This window comes from Suncus etruscus, chromosome 13 (genome assembly GCF_024139225.1).
Source record: "Suncus etruscus isolate mSunEtr1 chromosome 13, mSunEtr1.pri.cur, whole genome shotgun sequence".
Classification (NCBI taxonomy): domain Eukaryota; kingdom Metazoa; phylum Chordata; class Mammalia; order Eulipotyphla; family Soricidae; genus Suncus; species Suncus etruscus.
Window position 1 is genome coordinate 7,307,665 of NC_064860.1, and position 17,370 is coordinate 7,325,034.

Genomic DNA, 17,370 nt, shown 5'->3' on the forward strand with positions numbered 1-17,370 from the left:
TATACATGGATGTAAATGGAATCTATTATGTCTAGTGAAATAAGTCAGAGATAGAGAGATAGACACAGAATAGCCTCACTCATCTATGGATCTTAAGAAAAATTAAAGACATTACTATAATAAGGCCCAGAGACAATAGAATTAAGGGCTGTAAGGGCCCAAAGGACTGGCTCACAATTTGAAGATTGCCACAAAGAGTAGTGAACTTTGTTAGGAAAATACCTACACAAACAACTAGCATGACAACGTTAAAAAATGAGAGTAGAATGCCTATCTCGAATACAGGAAAGGGTGGGGGAGAGGGGAGGCATTGTTGGGAGGAATGCTGCACTGGTGAAGGGGTTTATTCTATTTATGACTGAAATCAATTATAAATATGCTTGTAGTCATGGTGCTTAAAGATTTATTAAAAATAAAAAATAAAACAACATATCTTAGAAATGACAGTTTAATAAAGGTAGAATTTTATAAATCTTAAATACAAGAAAATAAAATATTTATGGTTATTAATTTTCTTCTAATCTTTAGATTTCAATGAGAGCAGTTAGAAACAAATTTAAAAATTTAAAGCACAAGAACAATAATAAATATCACTATATCCATTCTCTATGAAGTTGCTTATTTGTTATATAAAATTCAAACTGTCCCAAGAACTCATTTGTAACTGTGATGAATTTGTAACTCTTCTACTGTGAATTCTTCCAAACCATTTACAATCATAACCTTAGCATATTATTCATTAAAAATTGGCAGTGGTGCTAAAGGTAAGGTGTCTGCCTTGCCAGCGCTAGCCTAGGACAGACCACAGTTCGATCCCCCAGCGTCCCACATGGTCCCCCAAGCCAGGAGTGACTTTTGAGTGCATAACCAGGAGTAACCCCTGAGCATCACCGGGTGTGGCCCCAAAAACAAAAAATAAAAATAAAAAAAATAAAATAAAATTAGGTAAATATTAGTATTAATTTTTATATTGGTGATAATAACTCAATAATAAAATAATCATGGGGTTTTCTAAACTCATTATTAATATAAATTTATCCATTTAAATAATCTCCTTAGATTTTCTTTACCTACTAATATATATGCTTATATATTATTTATTTATATTTATACATTATTTTTTGATCTACTGAATGAGGGCAAAAGGATAGGCCATTGGTCTTAAACTGACATTGCATACAACTATTTTTTGTTTGTTTGTTTGTTTTTGGACCACACCTGGTGATGCTCAGGCAGGGGTTAGTTCTGCACTCAGAAATCATTCCTGGTTTTGAATAACCACATGGGATGCCGGGGATCAAACCCAGGTTCGTCCCGGGTCAGCAGTGTGCAAGGCAAATGCTCTACCACTATGTTATAATTCTGGCCCCTAGACAACTAGCTTTTAATTGTGTACATTGCTTTGGGAAAGTTGTATCATTTTAAATTTTTCCCTCTCTCTGTTCTCTTCTATTCAATGGAGTTTTTGTGAAAAACATTACTCTTCCATTGTACAACTCCAAGATCATTTAGAAATTTTTATCGATAGAGAATAGTGAGCATATTATTTATTTCTAAAGTTAAACATTGTGGTTTTCATTTCATCAAGAAATATTATCATCTATTATTAATATAATTAAAAATAATTTACATGTTTTCTTTCTTATTTCTTTTTTTTTTTAAATAAATTTTACTGCAAGTGGTCAATGCTCTTTTTAAAGTTTTTATTAAGATTGCTTTAGCTGTGTTGGTTGGGCCAGATGATCATACTGGCAAAATTTTATTCATGCTGTGCCAGTATTGGGATTTAAGGCCTCGCACATGAAAATAATGAACCTTACCACTTAGCATGTTATATTCAGCAACTAAAGAAAAGGTAAAGGAAAAATTATTCATTTTCATGTACATATATTTATTTTGTAAAATGAGAAATGATTAAAAAATATTTGGTTTTCTCTTTATTAATACATCTTAAATAAATTAACAAATCATGTTCAATTTAGACAATAAATTTTCTACAGGAAAAGTAGATAAATAACTTATTTTTCTTGTCTAATGATGTATCAATCAGTATCACCCATGTTCAACAATTTTGGTTATAACCTTACTATGCTATTGGAGTTGATAATTTCTTATAAGTTGATAGTATGTATTTTCTCATATAGTTAAAGTAAATTATTAAACTTAATAAATTATGAATTGGAGTAAATAATAAGGTCTTCAAAGAGGCATTACATATTTATTCATCATTGGATGCTTTATTTATTTCATATTAATATTTAAAAATATTAACAAGTGTCTAAAAGTTACATAAATTTAAAGATGTCCCCTGAAGAAAATTTACTATTAATGTTAATATTTATTATATTATTAATATTATATTAATGTTAATATTATAGTTCTTTTATTCCTGACTTTAAAATAATTTGTAATATAAAGTGACATAACTGTTTATTTATTAATAAAATTATTAATGCATTTTAATGGAAGAATTTCTATTTATGGGGTACTACATTATTGAAAACACTAACAAGAGTATATCTCCATATGAATTTAGTATTCACTACTTAAAACATTAAAATATTACATCAGTCTGTCTCATTTTAATGATTATTGAAGCACAAAATGGCAAGTTCTTTTATATTTTATGTGATGTTATTGACAGCAGATATTTTCTAAAATAAAAAGCCTACTTTTTATTTCTGCAAATTGATAAAATAAAATGTACCCTTTCATATATGCCTGGAATGTAAAAAAATGTTAACTTTAATGCAAGAGTTGTCATCTTTGCCTTTTTTCCATTTTATTTCTTGGTCTTTGATATTTTCACATCTAGAAATTTGTCATTTAATTCTCACTTTTTATTAAGTAAAATAAAATGTGAAGAAAATATAACAATTTTTTCCTTATATAGAGAGTAGCTTTGACTTACTCCCATTATTTGTATACACCAATCTTTACAAACAAAAACAAAAACAAAACTTATGTTAAAGAATTTTAAAACAGAACACTAATATAAAAAGATGTAGTGACAATAGAAAACGTGATGTGAAATAGTTAATTGTTATAAATATTTACAGGAAATTATCATACGTTATGAAAACGTTACAACTGAAAATTAGATAAAATATGGAGAGGAGTGGAAAAGAAGTTTTATAAATTCCAGAGAAAGAACTGTGCTTCTGAGAAAAAAATAACAATAATAGCCAATCAAAAATATTAATAAAATCTGAATCAGAATAATTAAATATACAAATCGAGTTGTGTTTTTTTTAAGAAAAGGATAGTTTTAAAAAGCAGTGCATTTTAAGTTCCATAAAATCCAAATATTACACTGTGTGAAGAAATCACAGTGAAGATGATCAAACATTTAAATGATGTAACATTTCTCAGATAAAAGTAAGAAGAAGGTTGGCGCCAGAGCAGTGGTGCAGCAGTAAGTCGTTTGCCTTGCACATGCCTGACCTAGGATGGATCATGGTTCAATCCCCTAAGTCCCATATCTTCCCCGGAGCCAGGAGCGATTTCTGAGCGCATAGCCAGGAGTAACCCCTGAGCATCACCGGGTGTGGGCCAATATATATATATGGAAGGTGATTGAACAGCTAAGTAGAAGAATATGCAGATATGCATTCACTGAAATGTGTTTAGAGACTGGAGATATAATACAGGGAAGCTAGTGCTTGCTTCGCAGAAGCACAGGTCCCCTCCATTGTGTAGGTTCCCCTAAGCATTGCGAGGCATGAGCCCAGAGCTGTGAGCATAATGTCCGGGTATGGGCTCAAAATAAAACATCAATGATGTGCTCCAAAGTAATAAATTTGTCATTAAGTTTTTAAAGGAAAGGTTGTCAGAACTGTCAGCTTTTTGATAAAAGCTAAGTAAGAGATAGAAAAATAAATATACCTCATTTTGTTTAAATGAGGGACATTTATAAAGTGACCATGTGACCGCAGGTTCTTTTTTGGGGGGAGGGGTGGGGTAAAAGGATCATTTCCTAACAGGAATAAGGCAATATTTAGTCAACACTCCACTTGAAGTTCAGATTTGTAGCTAATAGAATGAATATTTGGTACACAGCCTCTTTCCTATATTATTCATTTTCCTGACCTCAAGTAAAATAATATAATATTATATAAGTATGGTCTGTATTTCTTTCAAGTATATAATATGAAAGTGTTAATACTTTAATTAGCAAAATGTTTTTAAAAAGTACAATATTTATTGTATCTTCCAGAATAGAATTTTATCATAAATTTTTCATTATTGTATGTAGTATAAATAATGCCTCTATTATTTTTTTGAAGGAATGAGGGCAATTGTGTTCACTCAAAACGGTAGTCAGGGGTTAATCCTACTTCTGTACTTACTCATTCCTAGAGCTTCTCTGAATACCATTAATTGCAAGGAATTGAAACCAGACCTTTAACATGCAAAGCATGACATTATCCATTGAACTAATTTTTCAGTTCCTGCTGCAAATATTATAAGTAAATATTCCTTAACTAATGTATCCCTTCATGATATATAGGAAAATAACATAAAGAAACGAACATATTTACCCCTTCTGGATTATATTTTGCAAGGACACCATTACCATGGAATTCTTCGAGAACATCTTTTAATTTTTTTGTAGAATCTATAAAAAATGGAAAACACATATTGTCTTATATATGTCCACTTTGAAGGCATAAAATTATACAGGGACAATTACATTGAAGACATAAATGAACACATAACATAACTCAAGATTTCATGTTAATGATATGCATATTAATGATAATTTTCTAATTTATAAAGAATACTTAAGTGGCAAAGAAATACAAAATTAAACTGAATATATTATAACCAAGTATAGTATCTAGCAGTGGAAACATTGAGTACATAAAAAATACGTTTTTCTTTCATTGATATGTCATATCTAAAATAAAATGGTAGTTTTAAAATAAATTATTGGCATTCTTTATATAATTTATTAATTAGAACAATTATTTTTATGTTATCATACCATTAATTCTGCTGATTACTAACAAATACAAATGTCTTAAATAGCCACAATAATAAATTTATTCAGAGAAAAACTATAGGTTTGGGTATATTGTACCTACATTTATACACAAGTTTCCAAGTATTATACTACTCAACATATATTTGTTTATTTAGTTCAATAAATAAAGTTTATGTGTTATCCATTAAATAAAAATTAAAAATAAATTACATTTAAAAATTTTTATAATATTCTAGATAGTCTAGTGACAAGATAATCCTTTTATACACTGGGATAAAACATCTGAAAAAATGACAATGACTAATATTGTATTTGATATTTTACATACTAGTATTTATTAAAAATTTGTATTTAATATAACAAGAATAGCTTAACCAAAGCATAACTATCAACATATAATTTCAGACAGTCTCAGATTTCCAACATATTCAAATTGATAAAATAATAACACATATTTTTACCTAACGGAACAAATTTAAGACACGGTGAGAATTTTTTAAAATAAACTATCAAAAATAAGCTGCAGATATTCTGTTTCACACATGGTTAAATAATTTTTTGATATACGTGTATGTTATTGTTTCTCACTTCCACTCCCATTCTCAGTAATTTTCAAATCAGCCCTGTTTGAATACTTACTTCGAGATCAATTGAGGACAGTATGCCTATACAATTTGATTGAAATATATAGGTATATTTCTAATATTGTGAATGTGGTAGAGTTATGTGTAGTTTGTACATTTGTATGTGTGACTATATCATGATACCATTCACAAAATTAATCTTTTTATTTTTCTTATGTTATTTACTTAAGCACTGTGATTAATCATGCAATGCTCCCAATGATCATGTTATTGCACAAAATGTTCCAATCCACGCACCAAAATATACACTTTTCTGCTCTATTCTCTAATTGTTGTCTACCTATGCACACTGTAGTAGTAAACTCTGTTCAGTAGAACAGTTTAAAAGTGTCATTGCCTAGAGCCATTTCTTATGCCCTTAGGATGTTTTTATATACAACATATGAGAAAACTAATTTGTAGTACACAACTTAGTGTTTATTTTGCACATTAACATAGCGCTAATTTCAGAACATTTCATAACTCAAAGAAATCAATACCTGTTGCAAAGCCACTCCCCTCTAATTTTTGACTCTGACTCTCAAATTATTTTCTCTAATATTGTACATATTTCATACAAATGGAATCACTCATTATACGCCTCTGTATTTGCTGGCTTTCACTTTGCTCTCATTTTTTGCAAATTTTCTTCTAATGTTTGTATATTGTAACATATTTCAATACTTTACTATTTTAAAATAAATATTATGGATATATTATCTTTTTAATCTATTTCATCAGCTGACATACAATGAAAATGTTTGTGTTTAGGTTATCATGTGCTGCTTGGGACCTCAAAACATATAAATTATTGAAGATTTTACAACTATATAATGACTTTATGCTTAGCAATATTAGAAACTCTAAACAGCTTCATAGGTCTAACTATTAAATATTTTTACTGGCATAATATAAGCTTTCCAAGTTCTCCATATTTTTGCCAGTACTGTAATTTCTCAATTAAATGATAGAAATTACAGAATTAATAAGAAATGGTTTTTATCCACATTTAATCAAATGTGAATTTGTTATCAAATTATTAATTGGTTATGAAAATTATGATTAGAAGTTTTTATGTGTTTAGAGGCATCTTGTATATTTTTTCATATTTCTAGACAATTTTAATTTGTTATGTTGTCATTTGGTTCATAAAATTCTCTGGTCTGGTGTATGTGTGTTTGTAACTAATGCAGTTGAAGTCTGTACATTTATATTTCTAACTACATTTTATAAATACTTTACATGTAGTCATCATAGTTTATTTGTTATGTCATGTTCTTAACTAGTTTCTTAATGTCCTGAGAAGGAAAATTAACATTTTTATTTTCACACATCATTCAAATTTATTATAAAGTGAAAAATGCAATAATATTTGGATTTAATAATTACAACATATTACAGAGGCTGTTTTGACTTGTACTTTGGCACAAATTAAACTCCAGCAGAGAGCAAACTCAATAAAAAAAAGAACTATAATAATAAAATATTTCCTGAAATACTTCTGTGTGAGTTGAAATATGCTGTTAGTAGAGTACTTTTACCATCTCTTGTTATGGATTTAAAAGCACAACCCTCTTTGCATATGTAGATATAAAATATATTCATATATTATGGAGTAATATTATAATAGACTATGATTTGTTTTTGCCATATTTAGGTCCTTGATAAAAAGTCAGGGGAATGTTTTTCTATACGGTTTTTCCACCAGGTATTCTACAGAAATTTAGAGACACTATCAGATAAGTTTTAATGTCAGGCATTCATAAGAATAATAACAATAACATAAATCTCTAAGATAGTAGAAGTATATTATTGATGATTGACATTTTATGTATTCATTAACTACTGCAGAGTAGTATTTTTTTTATTACAGAGACACAACTGAAATAAATTAATAAATAAAACCCAAAATGTTATGTTTATATGACAATATTTGTATGAACTCAAATCTTAATCATTTATGTTAGGAAAATATAAAATAGTTTTATTTTTTATTAAATCACATGAGATTTAAAAAAGTTTAAATGTCTTTGAAAAGTTGTCGCAAACAAGGTTTTTCCTTCCCTCAACCTTCATCAGAGGATGTTGCACCCACGAACACTGAATTCCAAACCAACTGCCCGCTCCTTCACAAAAAGTGGGCCTTATAATTTGCCCACATTCAGCTTCCCTACAAACCTCCTGGATACTTCAATATATAGTATACAATTCTAGATAAATAGGGCCTAACTTTTCTTTCCTTAGAAAATATACTGTCCTAAATCAGAAGAATAACCAAACAAACTGGTTTGGAAGATTTCTACCATACTCAGGTAATCTCCCTTACCTGGAATAAATAAAACCCAAAACAGATACACCTTTAACCACCTCTTATACAATTAAACCACTTTTTTTGTTGTTTTGACTTTTTGGGCTACACCCAGTGATGCTCAGGGGTTACTCCTGGCTATGTGCTCAGAAATCATTCCTGGCTTGGGGGTCCATATGGGACACCAGGAAATAGAACCACGATCAATCCTAGGCTAGCATCATCAAGGCAGATGCCTTACGCTGGTGCCACGATTAACAGACCACTTTTATTAAACACCCGAATCTTTGGCTCTACAAACCACCCAATGCAAAGAAAAATGAGGAAATTAAGAAGACTAGCAGATGGGAATAAGAATAGAAACCCTAACAAATTTCCAAGTCCTCCAAAGTACACAGATCCTAGAGATGAGGACCTAAAATCAGCATTTAAAGTCTTAAATTAAATTCAAGAATCATTAGCGAAAAAAATTAAGACATCCATAGGCAAGCAGTTCGACCAATTCAAAGAAACACTCTATCAGAAGACTAAAGAAGACATACAAATAAAACTAAGAGATCCAAAAGACAAACTAGCAAGCCATAGTAGCAAAATTACACACATATAGACAACTCACAACTTGAAGACAAAATACAAACCAGAAAATACATATTTATAAATAAACAAGAGACAAAACATTGGAAGAAAATGTAAAATACTTATTGAGAAAAGACAAAAGAAATAATCTACTACTTAAAGGAATACCAAAAATAAAGGAAAAGGGACAGGGGAAGAACAACTAGTGAATGAAACAATAGCAGAGAACTTTCCAACTCTCTGGAAAAAGGCTGCTATACAAATTCACAAGGCAAAAAGAGTACCAAATAAAATGGACCCTAACAGAACAGCAACAAGAAATACAGTAATGAAAATGGCAAAATAAGAGAGAGAAATGAACTACTTAAAGCACTGAAGGGGAAAAATTTTCAATTACAAAGAAAGGAACATAAGAATCAAACCAGATCTTTCATTTAAAACAAGACAGGCAACCAGCTGAAGAGATAGCATGGAGGTAGGCCCTTTGCCTTTCAATCAGAAGGTCATTGGTTCAAATCCCAGCATCACATATGGTCCCCTGAGCCTGCCTAAAGCGATTTCTGAGCATGGAGCCAGGAGTAACTCCTGAACGCTGCTGGGTGTGACAATCCCCCCCAAAAAAATACAGGCAAGAAGAGAGTGTAATGACATATTTAAACTATTGAATAAAAAGTAACTTCTAATCTAGAGTCCACACCTAGCAATAGTCTCATTTACTTGAAAGAGAGGGTTAAAAACATTCTCAGACAAAAAAGATCTCACAATTTGTATAAATAAGTGTCATAACAATTGATACAAATAATTGTCATATGCATATAACATTTTGGGTTTTATTTATTAATTTATTTCAGTTGTATCTCTGTATTAAAAATCAATATTCAGCAGTAGTTAATAAATAAGTGAAAATGAATGATCAATTATACACTTACTTTATCTGATAAATTTATGTTATTGTTCTTATCAATCAATTACACAAAACAAACACCCAGTTGTAACAAAACAAATCCTCTACATATCACAGCACAATAATTCTATCTGTCAATAATTTCCTTAATGGTCAATCAACAAAACTCTCCCAATAAAATGAACAGAGTAGAGGGTTGAATAAGGAAATAAAACCCATATAACTGTTGCCTGCAGGAAACACAGTTAAAAGCTCAGAATAAACACAGGATTAGATGAGTGGCTTTGGATTAGGTGTTTAAGCCCAATTATTTTTATTACTACTTAGTGGCTATTCAACTGTTTGTTCTTGGCACCCTCCATTGTTTCCCCCGCAATTTGAAAGGCAGAACAAGATGGTTCAAGTTATGTGGTTCTGTTTGAAGAAAATAAAAGAAGTAAAATGGGGTAAAAATCAAACAAGCAGAAAATGGGCAGAGTCCTTCTAGAGGCTCCAAACATCAATTTGAGAGGAGAAAGGGAAAAAAGGAAGAAAAATACCAATCAAATAAAAAATCCAATAAGCACTACAGCAATAAAGACAAGCACCACACAATAACCATGGTCCTGAAATAAAAACTAAACAGAGCACAGAAAAATGAAAACAACAACAACAATAACAAAACCAAAAAATTTTATTTTGTGCTGCTTCCTTTTTTTCTGTATAGGCACAGTAAATATTGGGGAAATTAGAAAGGGAATTTCCTTGCCTCAGAAATATTTATCTCCATATGTAGAGTTTCATATCCAGTTTTTAACTTCTTTGTAGGAAATTCTAGTAAAGATTCTTGCTTGGGATATGAGCTCTGTCCAAAATCACTGCATAGAGACTGTATAACATTTTACCCCAAATACACCAGAAATATAATATGATGTTGTTCCTTTCTGCATAGGCACACAAAAATGGGTTAAATATCATGTGTAGAAAGTTCCTATCTAACTAAAAGAACCCCTAAATTTTATAGTGCAAAGGCATTTCCCACCCTGAACATTACTCATGGGGACTAGACTTAGGCCTCAAAAATTGGATATTGACCATACACCTTAAACCCCAGATCCCAACATTAGAAATACACAGTTTTCTGCATCAACACCAGGTATCAAACTCCTCCTGGGGGAAACCCTAATACAGCTCTTGCTCTAGGATAGGTTCCTATAACACCCTGATGAAGAGGAAACAACAACTTGATCTAAAGACAGGTTGACCTACCTCACCACCTAAACATGATATCAGATGAAATCAGAAGATTCTCTGTCCTAAGATCTGTGAAAAACCAAGATCTCTAATTATAGAAGACATACTATGGACAACTGTGACTCAGCAGAACTTTTTCTGGGACCAGGAAATATGACTTTGGAGTTGGACAACCAACATGCTTGGAGCCTGCAGGGGGTCTTATGATATTATGTTTCTGGTTGGAGACACTGTATCTTTTAGGCAGAGAACATTTCCTTTTTAATTTCCCTAATGTTTACTGCTCCTATGGAAAAAAATCCCACACTTGTCTGGTTATCTATCTATCTATCTATCTATCTATCTATCTATCTATCTATCTATCTATCTATCTATCTATCTATCTATCTATCTATCTATCTATCTATCTAATTTTCTAGATCAGGGCTCCTATATTCTTCATATAACTTTTGAATTGAATGATTTTATTTGACCTAATATTCCTGTATCTTTCTACAAATTGAGAAAAGAAAAAAAATTGGATGGGAACCAGGGGCCAAGTGGTCTCTGAAGAGTTGAGTAAAAAAAGTCAGATCTAAATAACCAAGACAAAAGTCAACAACAATAGACCAATAGACCCCAAATTATAACAAGCTAACCACAAAATGGACCTATTTTATTAGTAGTCCAGGGGGCTCAGGGTGATGGTATGGGATGCATGCTGGAATGGCCCTAATTTACCTGTCACTATATGCTTGAAATACAACGTTGAAAGATTTGTAATTTACAATGGCCTCAGTAGAATTAAAAAAAATAAAATTATAAATGAAAATAAAACTTTTTGACAGTTGAAATTTAGTCATACAATGTCCCAACATCCATCACTTAAGCACTGTTCATGTCCCTGATGTTCTATCACTAATTTCCCTAGTTTCCCTTCCAAGGTCCACCTACTCTCTCCCAGTATATCTTAATGGCTGACACCAACACTTTATTTTGCTAACTCACTCTTGCTCTCCTGCCATCTCATTCTAATTCACTGTACTATTTTTTTCTTTTAGGCACCATTATTTGTAATACTGTCAGTGAGGGGGTATCAAGAATATCACTTTACTTTCTCTCAGAACCCATCTCTTATCTAGGGGGATCATTTCCATCTATTGCTGTCATAGTGGTCTCTTATCTGTTTTAACTGCACTGCACTATCTTTTCCAATTCATATTGTTTATGGAAAGATTTTCATACTATTTTTATATTGACAGATGTGTATAATCATTTTATGTCTGTCACTCACTTTCTGACTCAATTCATTCAGCCTGTCTATCCATGCATAAGCAAATTTTAGGACTTTGTTTTTTCTAACAACTGCATAGTGTCCATTGCATAGATGTACCATTATTTCTATATCTACTCACAGTTCCCTAAGCCTACCAGGAGTGATCCCTGATTACAGAGCCCCAAAATATCTATTTTATTTTCACATGAATTATCCAACTTTACTAATATTCAATCATCACTTTGAAATATAGTTAACAACATGATCACTCTTTTGTTCATCTACTCTTGTTTCAATAATATTTTTTAGGTCTAATCGTTTCAATATTAAATGATTGTCATGTTCAGCTGATCTTGGGGATTTTGTTATAATACATCTGAGGGTAATATATCCAATCTGTCCCAATAACCTTTAAAGATAATTCCATTATATAAACTGTCTACAATTTTCTTGACCCCAAATCATATTAAACTAGAAAATCCTATTTTTGAGATCCTTTTGCCTTTATTGGAAAAACACACATTTTCCCTATTTTAGAAGTAAGCTTCTTTTCTATCTTTGTTCCTATTACCTTTTATGATAAACAATACTATAATTTTTAGTGTGCCAGCTTCAGATGATTGACAAAACCATATTGTGATTGTACAGAGCAAAGAGGATGCAAGACTGAAACTGACATAGTGCAAGACATTCACCTAAAAACTGTTTCTTAAAATAACAGAAGGTGAATGAAAGACATAGCTTGTATCATATTTCAGCTATATTAGAGTGTCAAATAAGAGACCTCAGTGATAGATTCTAAGATGCTAAGAAATCCAGGCAGATAGCCAGGCAGGAGTGCAGACAAGGCAGCTTTGAGCAGGTGGATCAGCTTACAGTTAATATATATCTGTAATGAGAGAATATTCTAGTGTCCAAAAGATAGGCAACTGAAGTACTAAACTGTCAGGTTCAAATAGCTGGTTAATCCTTGGAATAAAAAAATCAGAAGCAAGGAGGGCAGTGAGCCAGCCAATATTCATAAACATAACAGATGTGAACAGTCTTTTTAGCTTGTATTTTCAAGTACTATTCAGAAGTATCTAAGAACTCAGGTGGTTTGAACCTGAAATAGGAGTGGCTTTCGGAAACATCTCTGTTAGATACTGAAACAAACAGAAGCTAATATGTGTGTGGAATTGACTAGACCTTGGTTGATCTCCATGGCTTATCTTCTACAATCTATTTTTTTTGGCACAATTCCCTTCAGAAAACCCTATATAGGGCCCACTCCTTGCAAATTTTTATTTTATTTGGTTAGTATCATGTGATAAAAAAATGGCAAGGGGATGAAACTAATTATATATTGACAATGTGGAAATAAAAATAATGAATATCAAAAGGATTGCTGAGAAAATATAGATTAGTTTTACATGATGTAAAATTATAAAATTAAAGAAGTACATTTAACAATAGATATAAAATGGAAGAATCCAGAGAATGGGAAATGCTCTATAAAATTTTTAATTTGTCTTGTGTCACTTTAAGCATATAAAATGAACTTGATTGTTGTGTTGCCCTTCTGGTCACATTATTTTCCAAAGTCTCAACATTACTTTGATTAATCACTAAACGCCTCAGAGATTTTTGAAAACACTAAAAATCCAGAAAAATTTCAATGTGAGAGCTGATTTTACAATTTCTTGCATAATTCTCTAGGTGTATTTTCTAGCTTCACTCTGGTTAATCCCTTTAAATTGGAATAATGAAACCTGGCATAGATATATACCATAACTCTAAAAGCAATGTGTCTGATAGCTATTAAATTCCTATAATTTATCATCTAATTATTATCAACAATGTTCACACTGTTCCTTTTATCTCTTCTCTGAAGCACAAAAATACTTTTCTTGAATAAGTCGGCTTAAAAAAATTCTGACTGAATAGACCTATTAATGATTATTCTGTGCTCTCCTTATTTATAAATGACTAATCAGTCATCCAAGTACCAAATAATTTAAAGATGCAAAAATCTTGTAATTTTTTTAAGATTTCCTCGAATGTCAATTCAAATTTGAAAATAAAACATAACAAAAATTTACCTTCTACCTTGTTCACAAAAATCTCTCAAGTTATGTTGCAAGTACAGTAGATAACAATCCACCTCCTTGACTTTTTCCACAACAAATTCCTTAGAAGCTAACACTGTGTATATTTATTGCTAATAATATTAATTAAAGTTCAATTTTTGCTTTGCGTATTTTCAGCCAATGTATTCTATTATCTTCTATAAAACTCACAATTACCTCATGGCATTAATCTAAACATTCTCAAATTGCTATGTGAAAAAACCAAGGCTAAAAAATATCATGATTTATACAAACCACATATCCAAAAATTAGTGAAAGTAGCTTATATGAATAAATGTGGTTAAAGAAAAATAGTCACTAATTCTATATGAAGCATTTAATTTTTTTTTTTTTTTTGGTTTTCTGGGCCACACCCGGCGATCGCTCAGGGCTTACTCCTGCTGTCTGCTCAGAAATAGCTCCTGGCCAGGCACGGGGGACCATATGGGACACCCGGGCGATTCGAACCAACCACCTTTGGTCCTGGATCGGCTGCTTACAAGGCAAGCACCCGCTGTGCTATTCTCTCCGGGCTCTGAAGCATTTATTTTCGAGTATACAATTCTTCTATATTTCTAGTTCAAAAGTCTTATTTTCTGCTTCTGAACTATTTGAAATTTAAAATTTATTTTTACTAATTTATGAATCTCAAAGAACAAAAGCAGCATATATTTCTTTCTATGCAAATATGTCACAAAATTATTGTGAATATTTGTATTAAATTGCATGTTATTATTTTGTTTCAGAATTATGTTTTTATTATATCATTTACATTTGTATACCCTTAGGATCACAATAAACATTGCCCATGACTTAACACTAGGTCTGTTCTCTAGAATCAGTCCTGGCAGTTCTCAGAAAATAAATGTTTCTGGGGATAAAAACTGGGGTTGGCTTACTCCTGTACTTTATCTCTGCTCCATGAATCTTAATGGCTTTAGTTTAAAAAACTAAAAAAAAAAAAACTGTGGATTTTTTAAACTCCTACCTACAGCAAACAACACATTTTAACTTTCCAAATACACACAGGCTTAGAATAAAATGTTGAGAAACAATCACACAAGCAAATGTGACACCCCCCAGCCCCCAGTGGGAAACTCAGAAACTGAGTTCCTTGGACCCACCCAAACAGGGCTTCACTGCAGGCTCTTATTTACTAATGAACAGGGATGAGTTTAGTTAGAGAAATAAACTATGTTTTGAACTATCCTAATAATGAGAATGTCTGAGAGAAATAGAAAGCCTGTCTAGAGTACAGGCGGGGGTTGGGTAGGGTAGGAGGGAGATTTGGGACATTGGTGCATGGGAATGTTGCGCTGGTGATGGGTAGTGTTCTTTATATGACTAGAAACCCAAACACAATCCTGTATGTAATAAAGTTGTTTAAATAAAAAAACTTTTTAAGTAGAGAAAAAAAAGAAAACATTAATCATGTATTTTTCAAAAAAGAACAAAAACAAAACAAAAACAAAACAAAACGAACAAAAAAAAGAGTAAAAGACAATTCTTTTACCCGGATGCAATAAAGAAAAGTTCACCATATATCATCGTAAAGAGTGAAAATTTACTGAATTATTTTATTTTATTTTATTTTTCTGTTTTTTGGGGTCACACCCAGTGACACTCAGAGTTATTCCTAGTTCTGTGTTCAGAAATTTATCCTGGTTGGGGGATCATATGGGATGCCAGGGAACTGCAGTCTGTTTTAGGTTAGGTTGTTAGCAAGGTAAAATGCCCTACCACTAGAGCAACCACTCAGCCCTACATTATTATAAAAATTATTCTTTGATCATCTAAATGCTATGGAGAGAAAACTTAAAATTAAAAGAAGAATAAACCATATGAATATATTAATATAAAATAAATTAATATACTCTTAAATATAGCATTAATCTATTTAATACAAATATCAGTACAGAAATTTCAGAAGGAAGCTAGGATGGGATTAAAGTGACTTCTTCATTGGAGACTGAACTTGAAATTTAAACTCTTACTCTCCAATTTAGTAATAGTCCTGGTGAAGTTTCTGTCATTTTCCTTAAATTTCAAAGATTTTCAAAGATATCTAGTGATATCTGTACTTTCAGAATTATTTTTTATCCCCACCCTACTTTTCAGAATTATTTACACTAGACACCAGTATAAAGTAAAATTAAAATGTCATTCAAGCTAGTATTTTTTCCTACATTTTTTTTATACGGACAGTAATAGCATTTATCATTCTTTCCCATCTTTTATTTATTATTCATCTGCATTACTTATGTGCTTTATAGCACATAGAGATAAATTAGTTCTGGTTAATGACTATTTATTTAACCTGCCCCTCCTTTTTGTCCTGAAAACGTGTAGTGCTGTTAGTATTTCACCTTCAATATTAACAAATAGGAAAGGTTAGTTCTTCTAGGTATAACTTCAGCTTCCTTCCTCTGTCTCCTTTCTGCTGGTCTCTTCCTACTTGTTGAAGATCCTTTCATCTCCAGCATACACTCATGCTGCTCACCTTGGAGAGGCTGAGCAATAGAGAAAGGCTCACTCATGAGTGGCTGACTCAACTGCAAATTATCTGAAGATTCCAAACCCTTGATAACATTTGCTAATTTGTGTGGTTAAACGTTATAGCATTTATGCACTTATATTTGGCTGTAGGTGATGTTTTACAATTTGAGTTCACATTCCCCAGTGAATGCTACTCACATTCATACCTAAATCTTTGTAAGAAAAGATACTTCTAAAGCCTTATTATATCACATAAATTATTTCAAAAATATTCTGTTACCTCTAAAATAATGCAGAGCATTTCTCAATTACATATCCATATTTCAAAAATCAGAATATTCTTTTACCTGCCATCTCATGCTCCTTCAAGGATTTCATCAGAGGAAATATGGTCAAATCTCGTAATCATTGGGACCATCCACTAATCATCATCTTGACCTACTCTATTTACACTATGATCTGGGACTTTTTGACTCCTAACATCAATTTCCAGTTATTTTTCCATTTACATAATTTCCTATTGCATTTTACAAAATGCATTGAAACCTTCCATTTAGGACTATCAATTAGTATATAATATAAAATGTCTGCTAAGGATCTTATTAATTATTGGTTCTAATTTCTGTATATTTTAGTGACATGCCCAGTGTTGCTCTTGAGTCTCTCTTTGTTCTATGCTCTATGTCAAGAAGTCCATTCCTAGGTGGGGTTCAGTGGACCATATGGGTCCAAGGGATCAACACCTAGATTGGCTTCTTGCAAAAACAAGCACCCAAAAGTATTTACTATTTCTTCAGACTTGATTTTAACTCCTCATTATAGAAATTTCATTTTATTGGAACAGAATTAGTTTTATTCACTTTGTGTATTTCAATCAAAT

The 17,370-nt window shown here is 31.5% G+C and overlaps 1 protein-coding gene across 1 annotated transcript in view; it reads right to left on the bottom strand.

Annotated features, from left to right (window-relative positions):
- The window catches only part of DGKB (diacylglycerol kinase beta), a 754,568-nt gene that overhangs the window by 586,930 nt on the left and 150,268 nt on the right, over positions 1-17,370 (bottom strand). Inside the window, exon 3 of the mRNA XM_049785694.1 lies at positions 4,542-4,618. Coding sequence (XP_049641651.1) covers positions 4,542-4,618 — 77 coding nt within the window. The remainder of the gene's footprint in view (positions 1-4,541; positions 4,619-17,370) is intronic.